The sequence below is a fragment of the Gordionus sp. m RMFG-2023 genome, chromosome 4 (genome assembly GCF_954871325.1).
Source record: "Gordionus sp. m RMFG-2023 chromosome 4, tfGorSpeb1-WG-v2, whole genome shotgun sequence".
Classification (NCBI taxonomy): Eukaryota; Metazoa; Nematomorpha; class Gordioida; order Chordodea; family Parachordodidae; genus Gordionus; species Gordionus sp. m RMFG-2023.
This window is the reverse complement of record NC_088778.1, coordinates 7,220,839-7,243,607: the sequence shown is the minus strand read 5'-3', so window position 1 is coordinate 7,243,607 and position 22,769 is coordinate 7,220,839. Positions and strand designations below refer to the sequence as shown.

The 22,769-nt window shown below is 26.7% G+C and overlaps 1 protein-coding gene across 1 annotated transcript; it reads left to right on the top strand.

The window, feature by feature from the left end:
- The first annotated feature begins 2,241 nt into the window (after window positions 1-2,241).
- LOC135928581 (uncharacterized peptidase C1-like protein F26E4.3) lies at window positions 2,242-22,622 on the top strand. Its single transcript, XM_065465037.1, has 11 exons — window positions 2,242-2,458; window positions 4,848-4,926; window positions 5,826-5,915; window positions 6,742-6,872; window positions 14,460-14,567; window positions 15,636-15,766; window positions 18,631-18,747; window positions 18,954-18,999; window positions 19,283-19,424; window positions 20,132-20,171; window positions 22,497-22,622. The coding sequence occupies exons 1-11, from the start codon at window positions 2,242-2,244 to the stop codon at window positions 22,620-22,622; spliced, it is 1,227 nt and encodes a 408-aa protein (XP_065321109.1).
- The last annotated feature ends 147 nt before the right edge of the window (window positions 22,623-22,769 follow it).

The window sequence follows — 22,769 nt, the reverse complement described above, 5'->3', positions numbered from 1 at the left end:
CCTATCGTTTATGTTGTAATTTTAAGGAAATATTTTATTTCTTGTAAATATTTATAGGTTAATGTTAGATATAACATGGTGTGATATTAAACGAACCAAATTTTGATACGATAGAGGTAACACTTGTTTATTTAAAATATTTTGATTAAATCAGAGGGAAAACTGGCAAACCTGGGTAATCTGAAAATCGCCTTTAAATGGAGAAGAAGAAAATATTTAAAAAAATGTCATTTTCGAAGAACCTCTCTGGCCTAGTCACTATATCTAAATCAGACATGATTTGATATAAAAAGAATAGGTATGGGCACGCCAAAATTGACATAAAATAGAGGCAAAATTTTTTTTTTAAGCGAATATGAGGAGAAATGATTTTTATGATATTTTTTTTAATAATCTAAACATTTCATATATATATTATATATATATTTAATGTTATATAAAATAGTTATTTAAAAATTTATATGAAAGTTAAAATATATCGCACAATACCTTAGGTTCAAAGTTAAAAAAATTTATTTTTTAAATTTATATCAATTTAGAAATCGAAACAATCACAAACTATCTATTCCATTCATTGACTAAATAATAGATTGATGATTTAATTTTTTATAAATATAGACGAAATTTACAAGTATAGTGAAAAACAAATGAAATAGCTTTTAAAAATTGATAAGGCTGGATATTAAGATTAATATTAGATTATACATTAAGATGATATGAATATGATTTATAGATTAAGGAGAATTAATTTATAATTGTTTTTTGCTCTCAAGACTGGAATTGTTTAATTAGTTTAGTTAGAAAATTTTTGGTTAAGCTGGGTTTTCAATGTATCTACGAAAGGTATAATATTGAAACTTGCACTCTTATCTGTCGTGACATTCCTAATGTAAAAGCTGCTTCCACTTGGCATGACTACACGGAATCGTATTAATGCAATTTTGGAATTCTTTTAAATCAGGGTGCTATTATTACTCTCGTTATTATTACTAATATATTCCTTATCCAATTTATTGAGAAATCCGTAGTTTTTGTAGGAAACAAATTCGTCTAACTTGCTTTTACCAGTTATGAACGTGACAATCTGGTTACCTTGTATCTTTTTCTAAATATTCCCTATCAGTTAAGAATGCTAAATTGATAAAACTTCATAATTTGATATAATATTTTCAATTACCAGAATGATCGAAATTAGCATCTAATAACCTATTAAATTTATTTATTTAGCAAGCATCATTAAAAACATTCGTAGAAATCAGGGATTTAGAACCTACCGGCATATCCTTAATATCCTTAATAAACGATTAAGAAATTATTTCAAACTTTACAGTAAGAAGGACATCTATCGTGCATCAAGTATCCTTTCGATCTTCGTCAACTGAAGCCAATTCAGACACTATTTTATCCAGAGCCTCTTGATTTTTTGTTATGGCTATATAAACTATATATTGTGTCAACAAACCCGTTGAGATGATCAACATCAGCAACATATTTTATAGTATCGGACACCGCTAATGAAACTATTTAAACATCGCGCCCAAAGTCGCGCTGCTCTAGATTTCACTCCAGCTCTGACACTGGTGCCATCATAAGCGAAAAAAATCTAATTTTGTTTCAAAAAATCTTCAGAAAACATGGGGGAATATAATTTGCTATTTTTTTTTCATCTTTATTAAACACCTCTAGTCAAAACTTATATAATATCATTTCCTTATTTCTATTGGATCCCCTGTTTTTAAGAACCAATTAAAATTATGGACGTGTTATATTTTGGAATCATAAAATGTATATAAATATTAAATATTTTATCATGTTTACTTCATGATAAAATAATAAGTTAAAATTAATTTCGAATTTATTGACCCCCTATTTTTTTGTAAAAAAATTATATTATATATAAGTAATTTTTTTTAGAAATAGGAAAAGAGACAGGTAAAAACTCTCTATTGGTTGAAGTTTTAATTGGCTATTATAAAATTGCCAAGATTTTTATATTTGTTGTTTTTTTGGTCTCTACTAGAGTAAGCAAAATTAAGTTTTCTTTTATATGTTAGTCAAGGAATTAATATCTAAAAATATGATATTATTCACTATATTTTTTTTATCTATATATTAATTTTTTTTAACGAAATCAATTTTATTTTTTTAAGGATAAAATATTTCAAATCAAAAATTTTAGTTTTAACAACAATAAAGAAGGAAATTCTGTGAAAAAAAAATTTTTTTTAAAAAAATAGTAAAATGAGTTATAGAACAGTTGTAAAAAAATATTACTGCCCTTTCTTAGGATCTTCGGCCCAAATACTTTTGGTAATATTGGTGATATTTATATTGTTATCGCAATCCTTGGTGGATTCGAATTCCTTCGAGATGCTCAGCAGAGATAATGGTCATGGAGGGCTGAACTTAAGTAACGGAAGACGGTCTCAAAAAAATGCAAATTCCAGGAATCGGGCCGGTAATTATTTTTTATTTAATGTAATTCATATGGCGAGAGTGGATGGATGAGATTTGAATAGAAATCCTTTTCTTCGCGGGATATGTTTTTGAAAAAGTTATGAATGAATCACTCATTAATCTACTCTTAGGCATATGGTTTTGCAATAGTTAATATTGTCACTATCCTTTACAATCTCGGGGGACTCAAACATTTTTGTTGAAAATTACCTGAAATATTTCCAAAATGACCGTCTCTTTTTTTTCAACCCTTGCCATGAAATTGTTGGTAATTAATTAAAGCCCAAAACGATTTCTTATAAAATTTTGACTTATTTTATATATTTTTAAAATTATTATTAATTAACATAATAGCATAAGATTTTGAGTTTCAAATTGTTCGAATCATAATAATATTATAATCAGGCGAAAGAGATTTTTAAAAGAAAAATAAATTATTAACATTTGACAATAACTTGGAAGTCGACGAAAAACTCCATAAATAATAAGGCACACAAACAAATAACAAATTAATTTGGAAATCCTTTTCCTTTTATCTTATTTCTTCTACATTTTGTGCAAAAATATCACATGTAACTGGCGTTCAGATATTCAAAAAACCCCTATTTTTATTGGATTCATTAATAACCTGGTGCGTGCTATTGATAATTTATACGTTTTCTTTTGAATGGTTAACAGTGAAACCTTTAAAAAATATTCGTTTTATTTGTAAAATGTTTGCATATTTATTACTCATTATTACAAATATTAAATGACCAATAGAGATCTGCAAAACTAGGCCCCACCCGAACGGGTTTGGGGCTGGGTCGAGCCTATTTTAAAAGTTCGGTTTAATCTAGGTCGGGCCTAATAATTTTGAAAAAAAATTCGGGCCGAATTTAAATTTTGAAATGTATAATATGATTCAATCCAGTGAAATAAAATTGATCTTATTTTAAAATTTTTGCAAAAAACAAGATGCCGATATTTTTTATTTGTTTGTGGAATATTTTTTTTTTACAACTTTATATATTTGTAGAAAACTAAGCACCAATTTTATATTTAAATAAATTAAGGCCGGACCGTGCCGGGAGGACAAATAATTCTTATTTCTAATCTGGCTTTTCAAAAATAAAAATATTTCATTCGATATCAGGTCGAGCCGGACAATTTAAAACAAATAAAGCTGGGCAGGGCTTGAAAAATAAGGCCTGATTCACATCTTTCCCTAATGTCCATATAACATGCAAAGAATGAAAAATTCTCAGGGGGCATTGATAACTTAAATTTTAAACAAATATATATATAAAGTAACAAAATCATTGGTCATTATTTTATTTTAAAATCGAAATAAAGAATTTATGTAATAAATGTGTTGTGATTGTGGATGGTTTATATTAGTGATATGCATCGGGCCTAATTTTTCAAGCCCAACCCGATACTATTTTTTAAAAAAATTTGTCACGCCCGGTCCGACCCCAAACGAATTTTTTTTTGCCCGAAAAGCCCGAACCTAAACTAAAATATTATTTGTCCGTCTGAATTTATTAGAAAAAAATTTAATACCGTCTTGTTTCTTGCAAAGAATTTTAAAATATATTAATTTATTTGACAAAATGTAATATCATATTTATAAATTAAAGCCCGGCTAGGTCTGGCCTGGAAATTTTTTTTAAAATTTTTAGGCCCGACCCAGCCCGTACCAGAATTATTTTAAAAAATAAAACCGACCGGGCTCGAGCTGGGTTAGGGCAGGTTCGCGATTTGCAGATCTCTAGTTTATATAATTTTTTGTTTTGCTCTAAAAATAAAAATATTTTGTTTTTATAACAAAATTTTATGCTGAATTCGAATCAAAATTACAAAATTAAACCAAATATATGTTAGTGTCAATGTGTTTTTCCCGGCAAAGTGTTTATTTTTCAACTTTAAATCATATTTGCAAGCGCGTTTTTTTTTAAATTTGAAAAATCTGAACCGGAAATGCATTCCAGCATGTTTAGGATAACCTATTTTATGAATTGTAGATAAATTTTCCGTTCATCCAAGTCATTTATAATTTGTATTTACAAAACCTATTAAGTTCAAAAGTTCATGGCAAAATTGTATTGAAATTGATAGAGTAGGTATTCCAAACATTATGGGATATATTTCTGAGATTTTTAAATTTAAAAAAAAGGGCTCAAAAAAATGATTTAACGTTGAAAAGACAAACACATTGCCGGGAAAAAAAACACATTGCCGCTAAACATATACATAAAAATTTAATTATTTACTAACCTAACTATATATTTAAAATTATTATATAATTTATGAAAGAATACATTTTGCCAAAAAATAGCAAATACGAAAGGAAATTTTCGATTGTTTCAAAAAATCATTTTAATTTATGTAAAAAAAATATATATAAGTTAACAACGAAGGAAAATGCTTATACGATGAGGAGACTTATGATATAGGAACTGGATTTAAGATAAATTGCAATCTCTGGTAATAAAATAATAAAATTTGGAGAAGGAAGGCAGGGAAGAGGAGTGGAAAAATATAAAACAAATATTTTAAATCAACATTAAATATTTTTCCCAATAATTTAAATTCAATAATGTTGATGATTATTAGTAAACCTCGCACTTTGCCGATTTTTAATTATATTAATTCGTTTCTTTCCAAAAAAAATATTTGAATTAAAAAAGAAATTATTGTCATTTAAATTTTTTTAAAGATTATTTTCTCATAATTTTTGAACTTTGTTTAATTTATTCTTTATTTAAAAGATGTGAAATCTAGTATTGCTTTTGTCAATCCCATTTCTCTTACTTTGTATATTATTATTTTTAAAATAAATTAGAAGGAAATAATTTATTTGACTTTATATTTCAGCTAGAGCATTTATTATTTTTATTTATTTTAAATTAGAATGAAGTAGGATATGATGATCATTATGAAAATATGATAACATTAATTTTGAAAAAATGGTTATTATATAAGATCGTTTGGTTCTTGTAGAATATCGCTTTTGTTTAATGAATAAGCTAAAAAAATTTTTTTAAAAAAACTGTACTCTGGCGGTGTCAATAGGACCCCAGGCATTTTAAAATAAATATGACCTTAAAATGGCGATTTATTAAGATCTCTAATCCTCAGTGTCTCTATTTAATTTATCGTAGAATATTCAGCAGTTTTTAAAATATAAGACATTTGTTACAAGAAGATAGAAAGAAAGAAAGAAAGAAAGAAAGAAAGAAAGAAAGAAAGAACAAACGAAGTATTTGTTTACTTTCTTTAATATATAGAAACTTTATGACATTTTTTATTAATATTTTCGGTTATATAGACCCAACAAATTATTATAAAAATATAAAATTTTAACAAAAAATTTTCTATCGTAGTATATGTCAAGATAAAGAGTTTAAATGCAAATCAAGGGTTTGCTTGATCCGGCCAGAAATCATTAAAGAGATCAATAATTCTAATAAAGGGTATGTATAATAAAAATATATATATTATTCCTTTTATATCATATTCATGAATATGCCCGATATTGAAAAAACTCTTTAAACATTCCCTTCCCTTTACCAAATCAAAAAGCCAAAGACACCTCTGAATCAAGTTATATATACTTTATTCATTCATTCTCCTATCCACTAACCCTTTTCCTTACATGGCAATAACCATAACTTTTAGCTATTTTTCTCTTGCGATAATAATACTAGATTCATCATTTAAAAAAAAAATTAGAATTGGCGAAGCAGCTTAAAATATTATTTAGTTATAATTATGTATTCGATTTAGTAAAATTTAAATAATTGGTAATAAATGACTGAATTGGGCAGAGGCATATCCAGGATTTTGCTAAGGGGTTGGGAGCTCTATTATGTGAGTTTTTTCCCTATAAATTTTATTGGAGTTCTGTAGGTTCACTTATTGTATACTTTTGACTATATTATATTTTGATAAAAATAATTTTTAATTTTCGCTTCTTTTTTTTAAAAATAAAATGCCTTTTTTTCTAAAAGTTTTGGATTATAGTCCTATTTTATAAAGATATTAACTTTTACTAATTTTTCTTTCAAATTCTTGGAGGGGGTGTAATGCGAATTTTTTTTTAAGCTTAAAATGATATTTATGAGAACAGTCAAGTTTGTAATGTGAGGGGCGGATTCCCCTTGGTTACGCGTATGGAATCAAGTAACTTCTGTATTGGGGGCCCAGAAATGGGAGCTAGCTTCAAGATCCCTCCCCCCGCTCTTTTTTATGACTATTTATTCAATAATGTCATTTAATATTTTATTTAATTTTGAAAAGGTGGAAAGCTTCAAATTATTCTGATTTCTGGGGTTTGACGCTGGCCGAAGGCAAGAAATACAAACTAGGAACTCTTCATATATCAAGCAGTCTCCTAAGAACGCATAACGTGGGATTAACTCTTGGAGAAAGTTTATTTATTGTTTGTTGAAGACATTTTAATACTTTATACTTTTTGATTATTTATAATTGAACCAAATCCTAATTTTTTTTTTGCATGAAAGTGTATAAAATCATTTTTTTTTCCTATGAAATAATTTAAATTTTAAAAAAAAAACGCGAATAATTTTATTTTTTAAAAAATTGGGAAACTTATACTCTTTTAAAAGATTAGTGCGTAAATTAGTCTGATTTAGTTCTAGCTGCAGACCGTTTCAGACTCATCTTCTCAATGATAAGTGCGCTACTTTTTCCTATACCTTCAGCTATAGCACGCTTCTAATAAAAGTAACTTTCAGCGCTACTTTCATAAGTAATCTATAACAACACTGATGGCCTAAACCTTTCATAAATCTTTCTATAATTTGGTTTTTTCTCTCTTTCAAATTATAGAAATTAATAATGAAAAATAGGAAATATACAAATAACAAAAAATATGTATTTTATTTTCATTTTTACAAAAAAAAACAATGAAAAAAAAAATTAATATTATATTAATAAAATATAAATTAGAGATGCACCGATGCCAGTTTTTTTAGTGGATACGAACACCAAAAAAAAACAATGCTAAAACTGATATATCCTATTTACTATATTTTTTTTTGAAAATAAAATATAAAGAGAAAATTTAGTAAATATTATATTATTTATATATGTTATCGCCAGTGTGTTATTTTATCAACATCGTTTTTTGAGCGTCTTTTTTAAAATTTAAAAATTCCTATTTTATCGAAAATGTATTCCATCATGTTTGAATAACTCAACCTATGAATTTCAGACGATTTTGTCATGAATTTATTTAATATAATTTATACGCGTTTTTCCATTTTTTTAAAATAAAAATTATGATTCAAAGATTAACGGTAAAAATGTCCACAATTTATAAGAAAGGTATTCTAAACATGCTGGAATTCATTTCCGGTAAAATCAGATTTTTAAATATAGAAAAATGCGCTCAAAAAATGATTTAAAGTTGAATAATTAACACATTGTCGCTAGCATATATATCAGAGACCTGCAGAGGTCCTATTATTTTTAATTTTTGCAGCTAATTATGGCGATTTAAAATATCTACTCTTAAAATTTGAAAAAAAAAGAGACCCGACCCTGATATTTAAAAAATTTTGTTAAAATTTATATTTATAGAAAGAAAAAAAAAATTAATAATTAATAATGATAAATTTACGGTAAAAATCAATTATTCATAAAGTAGTATATCGCGAATATAAATGAAAAAAAACTGTACATATATTTCTTAATTTGAGAAAGAGAAAAAAAAAGATTATAAACAATGAAGGGAGGAAAATATCTAGATCATTTCGGCTTCTCGTGAAATAAACCTATGAAGCATATGAAATTAGACTTTATAATCTGAATTCGATGCGTTAACGATTTGTTAATGTTAATGTCTTTTGTGTATTCATGTCTTTATTGATGTTGGAGAGTGAGAAGGGGTCAATGCAGGAAAAGTCCTATGCTAGCAATCAGCCATTCTCCCAAGGAATATGTAATTCCATCGGGCTGTCTCTTATCAGTGAAGAGACCCGGTGCTTCTAAAGTGGCAGCAGATCCGCGTACTGTAAGGCCCGTTTAATGAGAGCATTGCATCTGATATGCCAGACTGAACGTCCAATGCTAAAGATGCATTGGAGGCAATGACGGCCATCTTATACATAGTGGTGAAGGATATTTTATCAGAGAGTTTATTTTCCCCTAAATTCATCTTAGTTGGTTTTAGAGTTGAAGGTAGGCTTGTCCTTGTTAAGACTGACATATTATGCTATTTATAATTTTGTGTCTAATCACCCATCCTTTAGAGTATTTACAATGGAAAGGGGTATGTTACAAAGCGTGCGTTAAAAAGGAGTGCTACGGACAATTAGAGGGATTCTATAGCTATCCGTAGTTCTTCCAGGGATAAAACAGGCTCAGCCTATCACCGGGTACTCCAGCCATTCATAACCGTTTGTTTAGATTACAGGCTGTTTGCCAGAGATTACTCGTTCGATAATAATATATTCAACGGGACGGGCTATTAATGGCAAGTTCCAGTCTTTTTACGAGGAAGCGGACGGACTAAGAATATTGATAAGTGAATTTAAGTCCCAAGCTATTACGTCTTTGTCCAAGAATCATTATATAATAAAACTGGGTTTGAATTAGAACATGCCAATATTGATAGAATAAAGCTAGAAATAATAATAGGGAGAAAGAACACCGATACCTGCGAATTTACTGGGTAAGTTGGAATGTAACCAAGGGAGAGGAAGATCTGCCATATTTTAGACTTCTTTCAGCTAAGCCTTGAGTTGGCCTTCAAGATCACTAAGCATTGGTGTTAGCAAATATTGGAGCCGAATGGAGAATATGTGTTATCCTGGGATGATATGAATGTTTTAATAAGAAATAAAGCCTAGTGAGCAATAATAAGTGAAGTTGTTTCAAGTGACTTAATTCGGTGCTGATAAGCGCAAATTATTTTAGATAGTTTCTAAAGATGAAACCTATAGTATTTTGGCTTCTCTATTTTTCAAAGAGTTATACTGACCACGAGAAGAGTGGGAGTAATATCTGCAGGAGTACTGTCTTACATAATATTATATAATAAAGATGATTATAGTAATGAGAAGTGAGTTTGCAGATGAAAGTGAGGGTATGAGTAGTGTTGTTAAACGGCTCGATTTGAGCCGATTTTTTAAAACGGCTAACTCAATACTTTAAACCATAAAAATATCGTCTAAAACTCAAAATTTCACTAATATATGGCTAGACCTTTGTGCCTACTATGAACAAAATCTTCAGGCTTGCTTAATATTTTTCTGGATAAAATATTGAGCTGAGTAGATCTTGGATATATATTAACCAGGTCAAAAGTTTTTATCATACTCGATTCTCTTCGTGGTATTTTGGGTAATTTACTAATAATAATATAGGTCGCCCTGGTCAAATAATTATATCAGGGCTATATCATTAAATATAATATATTTTTTGCTAAATTCTAGAGTATGGATGATAAATCGGTTTATCTAAACCAGAGATTCGAAACGAATATCTGTTCAAGTTCTGTTTCAGATATAACCGTTAGGGTTAAGGTTCAGTTTTTAAATATAAAAATATCGGGTCTGTTCAAACCTATAAACCCAGTTTGGATTTAAAAAAATTAAATAATTTATCAGATCATGGCAGACATTGAATCACAAATGACTAGATATGATTGCTGCTATTAAAATTTGCTAATTTAGATAAAAATATTTATTTGAATTCCCAGCTTTTGATAAGATTTTAAGACCTAAAAATTATAAAAATTTAATGGCTTCAGGTTATAAATTCCCTAAAATGGTTGTAACCAACGGGATAAAAATAATATCGGTTAAAAAGGAATATTTATCAAATAAACGCGTCTCATTTGAATTTAGCATTTTGGAAGAGAATTGCTGGCTAATACATATATTCATGTATAATCCCTAGCTAATTATTTTCCTTCCTTGAATGGAATAAGAGTTATGCCATTTAGTCTTCTTCCCTCAGATGTGGTGAGTCCTATTGGTTCCAGGGTTGATGCGTCCCCTATTATATTGAGGATTTTACCTAATGGGAAACTCATTGTGATATCGGATACTTCTCTCTTTGCTGAATTTGCAGGAGAGAATAGTAGGTAATAGACTTAATTGCCGCTTCACATAATACACAAATATAAGGAAAAACATTTAATAAACCTATCTTATGCAAAGTTCAGCACTAAGATGAAGTAAATTCGAAATAGGATAACTTCAAGCCACTCATAGAAGATGGTATCGCTTCAGATTGCAAGTTTGAATTAAGGAAAACTAAGGAATGAGAAATTAAAGAAAGGTCTCATTCTTTTTGAATTGCACCCGCCGGGCGGCTTTAGGTTTCCAATTTGTAATCATCCCATGTAGAAAAAGCTTTAATCAGCTAGAGCCAGAAAAAAATCTCCAGGAAACCCGGAAAAAACCCCCGTAATTTTTTTTTAATATTTATAGAATTTAATTAAGACCTAATAATATAGGCATATTCTTATTTGTATTATAATGGATATTATATATATATAATGGATCAGTAAATAAATCCCTTTCCTGATATTTAGACGTTATTATTTCGAATATTTTTTCGTAAGTATTTTGGGTTATTTTTTGAGTGCACAATAAACAACGGTGATAAAAAATAGTGTTTATTGATTCTCTAATGACATGTAATTGTAGAAAGGTCTATTAAATTTAAGGATTCATCCTTTGCAAACATGATTATACGTTCTTCTTCATGTGGGCCATTAACAAATAATAAATTTTGAGTTCTGGGAACTACAATTTGCCCAATCACTTATAATATTTAAATTTTTATGTTATTTTTAAACTAATATTCTAAATAACTATGCTCGGCATTTAAAAGATGAATACTTTGAGGCGCCATCTTATCTTGTTTAATCTTTTTTTTATGGATGGTATATGATTACCTTCAAATAGGACTTTTCCAGGATGATTTAGATCCATATTTTTTTTTATAAAATATAAATAATATTTAAGTTTTGTAAATTATCAATTAAAATACTATAATAATTTTTTGTCTTTATATACAGTATAAAGATGATACAAATTATTAATGTTTAATTTTATGAATACCAGGAATTATACAATTTATATTACTTTGATTAAAAATAAATTTTAAACCCTAATGACATAATACATCTTAATAGCTGTTCACATAGGCGTAGCTAAGATTTTCCTAAGGGAGGGGGGAATTAAAAAATTACTGGGGGCTTCGCCACCAGACCCCATTTTGGGCCGGTCTTCGGCCCGCTTTTGCCGGGCCTTCGTCCGGTTTACCTTAGTCTATATATAGTCATAAAATATATTTACAAGATAGGAAGTTAATTATAATAAAAAAAATAAGCCTGGAACAAATATGAAATATATTTTTATTAGTTTATATAAAACATAATAAATTACTTATATATACATTAATATAAAAGCATGGTAATAATTTATTCCAAACAAGTATTAGAAATTTATTTATAAAAGTTAGTAGACATATAGTTCATATATTCCTCTATTAAATAGAATTAGTTAAAAAATACTAGGTAAAATTCCACTTTTACAGACATATTTGACAGTTAGAGAATATACTACAGTTAATATTTTAACATTTTTTACTAATCAATGCTCTTGATAATAAATATAGCAACAATTTGCATTCAATTTATTAATGCCATCTATTTATTTTAAATAAAAAATGATATTAATAATTAATTCTTATATTATTCATCCCACAATGTCTTTAAAAGATATTTTCTGGTGTCCTTATCAATATTTTATAGTTTTCTGTAAATTTATAATTCGCTAAATTGGTAAAAATAACTTGATTGTCATATGATAATTGATAAAATTAGATATACTGTAAATCTACGACATATAATATTACACTGTTTGTATTGTGCTTTAATTTTTTTTATCTAATTTATGATTTAATTTTATTAATAGTTTTATAATTATATTATACTTTTATTAAGATAATAAATAAATTAAAATTACTCACTTTAAAAAAAATTATATTTGATATATTATATCAGGGATCCAAACCGAAACGAATATCGGTTCGGTTCAGGTTCAGATTCGGATAAAAATAACGGTTCAAGGTTCAGGTTCGGTTCGCTAAAAATAAAAATATCGGTTCGGTTCGAACCTCTAAAAACCGGTTTGAACACTTTTGTATTCAAACTTACATTAGGATTATGTATAAGGAAATTTTTTTTTTTATTTCATAATTAAAATAAAAACTTTCATTTTTATTATTTGCACATTATAAAATAATATTTAATTTATATATATAACAAATAAATATATAAAGGATTAATTTTAATATGAACAATTACTTTAAATTTTTTTATTAAGCCGCACAATTAATATATTTTCAAAATTCATCTCACTCAAATTACATCTATAAGGAGATAATATAAATTTAATTGTTGAAAAACATTTTTCCACACTAACTTGGGTAGCTGGCATTGCCAGTATGAAATCAGATTTGATGTGTTATTTATAATATAGATTTAATTTTTTTCTAGACATTATAATTTATAAGCTTAAAATATTAAAAAATGTTGTAAAATGGCAATATACTAAAGTTTATAAAAATTAATAATTTTTCAAACAATTTGAATATAATTAAAATTTTTGCAATATACTACTAGTAATAACTTACACATTATTTTATATACAAAAATTATGAGACTCGAACCGGTTCAGAGGCATTTTAGCGGTTCGGTTCAGGTTTGGCTAGATATGTTTTTAGAGGTTTAGGTTCGATAAAAATACCGGTTTTTAGCGGTTTAACGGTTCGGTTCTTCGGTTTGGATCCCTGTATTATATTATTTAGTAATTTTATGGATCTATTATTAATAATTATAATACATTTCACTTTTATCTTAAGACTTATCTTTGGCTTATATTCCATTTCTTAAAAAACATTTTTGGTTCACTTTTTATATATAAATGCTTTTCCAAAAATGTATAAATTATGATGAATAGTTTTATAAAAAAATATCAACTTTTACATTCTTTCTTTCAAATTATTGTTTAAGATATATGCATACATTTTTGGGGGTCAGGGAGTGAGGGGGGGCTAAGGGGGATATTTTTTATTAAAATGATATTCACAAAAAGTGTTAAATTTCTGAAGGAGGGGGAGGGGACCTTTGCCCCCCCCCCCACCTGGCTACGCCCATGGCTGTTCATGATTTAGCTGAACAATTATATTTTTTAACAAATTATTAACCCTCAATTGTCTAAATATAGCGTTTTCAATCCTGATAAACAATTTTAATTGATTAAATATAAATTTTAACCCTTAATGATAAATAATAATAATACATCTTAATGGCTGTCAATGATTGTGGCACTCGCCTATAAAATGATTTATAAATATAATATATTGCCATGGGCACTCGCTTATAAATTTATTTATCAATACTATTGCTAGGTTATTCTAAAATATAACAGTGTAGAAAAACAATCCTCTACCTAAACAAAATAAATTCAAATTTGTAAAAAAAATAAAAATAAAAAATAGCAAAAAAATAAAAATCAAAACCACATTTACCTTGCACTAATTCCCTATATATTAATATGATAAAGCATACCTAAAAATTTCCCACCACTCTTCGATATTTGATTTGAAGAAGATCGCGTAGAAGAAATCCTATGTTATATGTGAGAATTTCGAAAAGTGTTATTTATAAGCATTAAATTTTATAAAAAAATACTCTATTTAAGGTTTAATTTGCTGGGGTTTTTTCTTTCCTATTTCCTATAAAAATATGATATCATAAATTGAAACAAGATCAATTTTTTAGTTATTTATTTTAATAATTTATTTAGGACTCGGGAAAGAAGCATAAAAATAAAATATTGATTATTACTGGGAAAAAATTCAAAATTTATTTTTGGTTCAAGCTTTATCATTTATCATAATAATTCTTTTAATTTTTTTTAGTCGAGGTTTTTATTTACAAAATATATTTATATTCCTTATATCGTATCTAGATGAAATACTAGAGGAAAGTTTCGATAGCCGAAAAAAATGGGGCCCTTACATTAATCCTATTCGCAATCAGTTAAATTGCAGTTCATCTTGGGCTATATCAGCAGCTGGTTTATTCCTTTATTTTTCCTTTAAATTATACTTATATTCGCACAATACCAGGTTTGTAAAAAAACATGATGTTAGATGGTGAGTCCTTAAATTGTCATTAACCATAATATAACGAGGTTTTACTGTAATTCATATTTATAAAGTTACTAAAGAAGTAACGTCATTACATTTCCCTGAAGAAACGTCATTACATTTCCCGTTGCTCTATACATCTTTATGTTAAAAAGGAAACACCGTTTCTTTTTATTTTATCAATCAAGATATAATTACATAAATTCATTTAAAGAATTATTTGCATAATTTTTTTGTTTTAAAATCTTTATCCTATATAAAGAATGTCAGCATGGCTTTTCTGCCTTTCTGTGCTGAATACGTGTTCAATAGTAACTGTGAATGCAGGGTAAAGCGCTATTATACAACACTAAATCTCAGATTATATTTAATAAATATTAAAATTAATGGGTGAAAGACCCCTTTCGACATAAGAAAAAATAATCCTCACTATTATCATAATTTTATTTTAAGGTAATTTAAAAATCATTTTTGTTCAAATATTTATAAATATAATTTAGTTATTATATTAGTAGTGCTTTTATAAGTTACTTTTGGAAAGTAAAATAGTATGACCTAACAAGAGTTACTTCGAATTAAAAGTTGCTATTTCTATTGCAGGATTAATAAATAATTTATATAACTCATCATTTTTAACATAGACCTGCAGAGGTATCTAATATCCTGCCAGGATTTAAAAAAGGAAAAAAATTGATCATTTTAACCGCCCAACTTAGAATTTTTTAAATTTTATTATTTATTTAAAATAATTGCTGTATTTACTTTAAAGGGAAATTAAAAATATTAGCAGTAAATGAATAATAAAAAGCTCTACTCGGCAGGGGTTTTTATTAGTTATAACCGAAAACTTTCGGATTTGATCTGCAGGTCTCTAATATAATTTTTGTTTAAGAAATGAAACCTTATTTTTATTTATATATTTTCAGTTATTATCTTTCATCTTTTAAAAAGATTATTTTAATCTTTTTTCTTTATAAAATAATTTTCAAAAAAAGATGTGGCTGGTGATAGGTCAGGAATAATAGGTTTGCGAAAAGGGTTAACAACGCTTTCCCCTCAATATCTAATATCCTGTAACAAAGGTAGGGGGAAACAAAAGGGTTGTCAAGGTGGTCATATTGATATAGCTTAGAATTTTCTTTGGAAATCTGGGTATAATGTATATAATATTCTCAAATATTACATGGAATTAATTTTTTTATATTTTATCTAAATGTGTTTTTCAATGATAATCGACGAATTAAGAAAGTATAAGGTGATAAAGAAATGTCAAATTTTAAATACATATAGGGGAGACTGGGGTTAGGTGAACCGATTTTTACAAAATTGTTTATAGCTCCTGGGTTTTTTTAGATAATATAAAAAGCAATATATGATTGGATACCTAAAACTATACTCTATAAAGGTGCCTTATAAAAAAATTCTAGAATATAATCATTTTTTTGAAATTTTATTTTTTGTAAAAGTCGTAAATTTGCCCAACAAGCCCCAATAGCGGGGTGAGGCAAACCACTTCAAGGGGCTTCCTAAACCAATGGTTTTTTTAGGCCATAATAAATTGAAATGTATTTTTATTTATTAATAATGATACATATACTATAATTTTATTCTTTTATTGTTAAAAATATCATAATACATATGAATTGAAGCTAATTATATATAAAAATTGAAACTTAATTTTGGTTAATTTAATAAACATTTTGGACATATAATTTATCAAAATTAGCACATGTACCATGTGCCCATTCGTGGCACATTCTGCACTGGTACCACTCTTCACCATTATGATGTTTGATATATTCCAGCTTACAACAAACACAAATATCTTTGTGAATAATTTTTTTCACTATTTTTCTCTTGTTAATATTTTCTTTTTCCATTATTTTCTTTTTCCATTATTTTCTTTTTCCATTATTTTCTTTTTCCATTATTTTCTTTTTCCATTATTTTCTTTTTCCATTATTTTCTTTTCTTTCTCAATTAATTTTTTTTATAAGGAGATGATGTAAATCTGCTCTCCTTTTAACTCTCTTGACTCTTTCCTTTTTGGGATGAGGCAAGGATATTGATAAATTGCACGATGGTCCAGGAATATTATCTAAATGAACATAAGACGTAGATGGAGTATCATTACATATATCTAAGTTTCTATTAGTATTTAAAATATCTTTTAATACCAAAGATACTGAGCTTGATTCTAATAATGGGCTTTTTGGAAGTTCACATATAGAATCTCCATAAACTGAGGCCTGGTAAGTCCAGTTTCATCCATGTTGTAAATTGCCATACATTCTAATTTATGTTCATCTAATATTCCTAAATATTAATTGTAAACAATCATTTAATAAACTTTATATAAATCAAAAAAGTATAGAACATTTTATTCATTAAATCCAGTTGCCCTAGCCATACTTGTAGCTTCAGGGGATCTTAAGGAGAGAGTAGGATTTCTTGACATAAATCCCAAATACCAGTCATGGCCAGCCATTGAATTGTCCTTCCAAGATTTAGGAAATTTTTTCTTCATATTTACTGCCATTTGGTAGGCTAATATTTTTATCTAAAAAACAATATAAAATAATGAAGAATAAACTATACCTTTTTAATTGAAAGGCCATAAAAAATTTGGCTAGATTGAATCAGATATTTAGTTATATCTCCCTCTTCTTCTTCTGTGAATATCCTCTTTTTATTATTTTGTCCTACACTAGTAAGTATGCCACTTTCTTGATATCTCTTATAATATCTCATAAAGTTTGATCTAGGAATACCTAAAATAAAAATGTCAAGTAAAATATATAATTATTTAATTATAAGTTTAACATTTAAGAACATAAAATTTAAAAATGATAATCTCTTTACCATTACCATTTAGATTTTATTAGCATATTCTCTATTATTAAATATTGCTAAAATTTGATTTTAATGTTTAAGAATTACATAAAATTAATACAATAATACTATACTTCATCTAAATTGTAATCAATCTAAAATATAAGATCATTTATAAATTACATTTAATAAAAATATTTACATAATTTCTATTATTAAATATTGCTAAAAATTGATTATATTGTTTAAAAATTACATAAAATTATTGTGATTATATCTTAAAAATAAGACAGATAATGTAGATAAATTTACCTGTAAGTTGGCTAGTCTTCCTTGTTGATTTACAATTTTCATATACCCTAATAGCCTAATTACAATTATAATATTAATTCATTAAATTTTTATATACTTCTAAATAATTATCAATATTAAATGATTCTCCTATATTAATTTTGGATTTATATTTTCGCACCATATCGAATAATGTAATAATTGCTAAAAAAAATTATTGAAATGGATTGACATAGTATGGTTTAGCAAGCCCTGATAGCTCTAAATTTACTAATCATGATTGAAATACTATATAGACATAATAAATATTCATAAAACTTTCCCAAATTATAGAAGAGTGTTTAAACTTTGCTATAAAATTTAATTTATATATAAATGAATAGATATTTTAATAAAAATTAAAATTCTGTCATGTAAAAATCTTTAGAAAATTTCATCAAAATTTTATTTCTTAAATAAAATTTTTAATAATTAATCATTTCAAAAGATTTTTTGTCTATAGATGTAAACTAATAAAATCTATATTAGGATAAAATTTTAACCTTCTAGTGTTTATAATTTTAAAATAATATTAAATGGTTTGCCAAGCCCCACGGTTTACCTAACCCCAGTCTCCCCTACACTATAATAATAAAAAAATTCACTCTTGCAAAGTATAATTTTAAACTTTCAGAAACCCTTAAATGTAAAATAAAAGTATATAATTAATGAATGTAATCAAATCTGCTTAAATAAGCTTAAAAATGATATTTCGCAAGTTTAATGTTATATTCAATAGATCTGAAATGATATAATTTATCCAGGCCAAGATATTATATTTAAACTTATCTTTAAAGCATATTCACGGAACAATGTTTTCCATATAAGGGTAAAGATACCGAATGCCGCAATAAAAAATCACCATCTATCTCCGAAAACGTTGATTGCTTGAAGAATCAGAGCCACTTTCTAAAATTCACACCACCTTACAAAGTTTCAAAAAATGTAAAGGAATGAGCTATTATGTTATATATATATATATATAGATTTTTAGATTTTGCAAAATAAATTAAGTTAAAAGTTATTTATAATCTTAGAAAAGAATGGAGTTAGTTTTTCTTATGTAATAATTAAAAAAAAATGGAACAAAGAATCTGCAGCCTTTTTAACTAAGTTATTGCTGAAAATATAATGTTTTTCCTTTCCTTTAGGAAAGAAGTATCCGGATCGAAATCTTACTCAACGGGCCAGTCCAGGGTAAATTATAATACTTTAAGAAAAATTAAATAACGAAAAATAGAAGAAAAAAAAGAAATAAAGTGAAATTTAAAATTGAATAGAAGAAGGAGGAATAATAAAATGGGAATAAAACAAGGAAAATAGATTAAAAACATAAGGGCATATTTATTAAAAAATCTTTATTAATTCTGGCGTCGACGGTAAGGTATATAGGCAATATTAAGCACAAATTAAGACATTTCTTATGAGTGAATGGAAAAGAATGAGAGAAGAAATATATAAATATAATTTTATTTTAAAGCTACGATGGTTGTCCGACAAGATCTATTCGTTTACAAAAGCGGAATTTACACGTGCCCAAAGGTAGAGGAAATGGCGAAAAATAGTGAATCATCAGCCAAAAACGCTCCAAATTCGAACTATCATTCCGTCAGAATTTTAGGGTTTGTAAATTATTCGCAGATTGTTTGTTAAAAGTTTTTAAAAATTTTTATACAAACTTAACTAATAGTTATTGTGTAAAAATTAGTCAGCAATGAGCGGGGTTTTTATACGAATGCCTACCCGCTTATTGTTTAAATTTTTTTTAACCCATCCGTCTGCCTGTCCATGCTTTTTATAAAAATTTTACCCTCCCATTTATCTTTTCCCGTCCAATGCTTAATATTATTTGATCGGATGGTTTTGGTTTATTTTTTATTAAAACGTACAAAATATGCAATATTAATTAGTGTTGTTAAAAAGCCCATTTGGGTGCTCAAGCTGCCCCTTCAATCAATTTTAAACAGGAAAAATTATTTTAATAACCTGATAATAAGGAACTTGCGATCAAGATATTAGCGAAATTAAAATGCCTTTATATGATAAACCAATTTTTATGGTAAAATTTTCTTATTGTTACTTCTTTATAAGATATGAGAATTATGACAGCAAATTAGTTTCAAATAAGAAGCTTATTGTTAAAAAAAAATAGATTTAAACAAATTCTAGAGGATTTAAAGGTGTATTGCTATGGTAAAATATTCTTAGAATAAAATTACAGTGTTTTTTTTATATCATATTTAATATAAATTTAACATTTTATATCTGTACAAAACAAAAAATTAATTATTAATTTTTTTTTAAAAAAAATAAATAATTTTTTAATAAGCTGGGGACAATTGGATACATCACCATATACAAAATATTGGGTAAAATAATTTGCATTATATAATATAATTATTACAGTTTGAGGGAGGGATTATCTAAACAAATTCATTTTCGATAGTTCTAATTTGACCACTGGCAATCGTGTCTGGTCAAATTATACTCTTTAGGAAATCTACATTTGCAACTTTCCCATTCCATTTCAAGTGTATATAAAAATAAATTTAAGTCTACCTTAAAAATTTATTTTAACTTTCCCTTAGGGTTAACTCTAAGAAAATATCTACTATATACTTTTAAATTTAAAAACAAAGAAATATGATTATGGATTTTATCATTTTAATTTTTAGCTTTCAATTATATAATTTACATTGTTTCTTTGGTTTTAATATTTTAAATTTCAGGTTCCCAAAATATGTTTCAGAGTCCCTTTCTCAAAATTGGAATTTTTTTTTGTATATTCCCTTATAAAAATAAAAAGGAGTTATTAAATATATTTGTATTGTTAAAACCGAAAATATAGTACACTACATAGGATATATTGGGGATGAAATAAAACATAAATAAAACTGTTTTTTAAACATAAAAAAACAAAATATTATTAAAATTTTAAGGTTTTCAAAGTTTTAATATATAAAAATTATTTTCACCCGCAATTTTATATTTTTGCTAGATTATATATTGGAAGAATTTGTACCGTTTTCAGTTCGATTTATACCTTACCGTTTCTAAGATATTCGAAGAGTAAAAGTACAGGGCCAACTTCACAGCATCCCCTCAATTTAATTTACAAATAAAATGTATATAGGTCGATAGAGAATAATTTGTATTGTACCGTTGCCGTTCGATTTATATCATCGCTATTTTCTTAGCGCCAAATAAAAAAAAAATCTTTAAATAGGTTATTTTTTTTAAAGAGTTTTTTTTTTAATAGGAAGTAATATAGAACATTTTTTCCTTCCTACTGGTTGGTGCTTTAAAATCATTGTTATTTTCAATAGTTTTTTCTTTATAATCAAACTTTAGATATAAAATATGGCGTAAAGTTAGCCTCGCAATTTTGCAATTTCCAAATTTTTAAAACGTAGATTTGTACCATTTTAAACCTGATTTGCGCCATTATCGTTTTTAAGATAGGATGTTCACGATTATTGTTTTGGCGCTAAAAAAAACTTAAAAATAGGATTTTAAATTTTTTATTAATAGAAACCGATAGATAACCCTTTCTTCCTAATGGTGCTTTAAAATGATTTTATCTTCATTATTAGTTTCTAAAATCAAACTGTTAATTAAAGAATTTTAACGTAAAGTTACTATGCAATTTTAGATTTTTAATAATTTATCTTTTGGACAGAATTGTACGTATTCAGCAATTTTGTACCATTACTGTTTTCCAGATATTGATCGTTAACGTTTTGGTACCAAATATAAAAATCTTTAAAATATGTTTTTAAAAATACCAATTAGAGAAAGAACCTTATTTCCTTTCTAATGGTGATTTCAAATTATTTTTATCTAAATTAGTTTATATAAAATAAAATATTTAATTTAAAATATAGCTTGAAGTTGGCCTTGCAAATTTGGATTTTGAGTATAACTATTAGACGTATTTGTGCCATTTATACCATTTTCAGTTCGATTTGTTATATCGTTTTCCAGATATTGGCTATTTAAAGTTTGGTGCCAAAAATTAAAAAAAATTTTTACAATAGATTTTTGCGCCAAAATTTAAACGGTCAATATCTGGAAAATCTAATGGTAAAAATCGAAACTCAAAACTATACAAATGGGGTACTAACCACTCCATTAGATAAACCATTAGAAATCCAATTGAGGAGGCCTATTTCACATTATATTTTAAATTGAAAGTTTGATTTTATAAAAAGGAATGAAGATAACATCATTTTAAAGCACCAACTAGGAAAGAAAAAAACGCTTGCTATCAAAAAAATAAAATTTAAAATAAACATATAAATTAATAATTATTTTATTTACTACACTAAAACTTGAACAGGGCAATATCTGGAAGAGAGTAATAATATCAATCAAACTGAAAACGGTACAAATCATTCTGAATCGACTTAAATATCTATTTGTAAATTCAGAAATTGTGGGGCTGCCTTAAAGTTGGCCCCATTCTTTGAATATCTCAAAAAACGGTGACGGGTACAAATCGGGCAACAAATCCACCCAATTGATAAACACCAAAATCCCAAATTGCAGGGTTATCTTCACAAGCCTATTACTTTCTTTAAAAAAATAGCTTAGTTTTTTTTATAATAAAATAAATTTTAAGTGAGATATTATAGTGATTTTTCCAAAAATAACAACTGGGTTTTGTAATCCCAATATAATTTATATGTGAATAGATTGTCGCCAATTCCTGGGGCCAACAATGGGGTGAAAGTGGAACTTTTAGGATAGTTAGAGGACACAACGAATGCGAAATAGAAAACTGTATCATTGGTATCTGGCCTTCAAAAAATAATATTTGATTACGAAATTATGGATGGAAAAAAAAGTTTTAAATTTAATTTTATCTTTCCCTCACATTTAAATTTAATTGTAAAATATTTTGATTATACACGATTTGTGGGATTACGTACGGATCTGTTTTGAGATCTCATTACTATAAATGAATA

Coding starts and splice junctions, on each gene's coding strand:
- LOC135928581 (XM_065465037.1), top strand. CDS start 2,242: ATGAGTTATAGAACAGTTGTAAAAAAATATTACTGCCCTTTCTTAGGA. Junction 15,767..18,630: donor AAGGTGGTCATATTGATATA/GCTTAGAATTTT, acceptor TTTCCATATAAG/GGTAAAGATACCGAATGCCG. Junction 19,000..19,282: donor ACTCAACGGGCCAGTCCAGG/GTAAATTATAAT, acceptor TTTATTTTAAAG/CTACGATGGTTGTCCGACAA.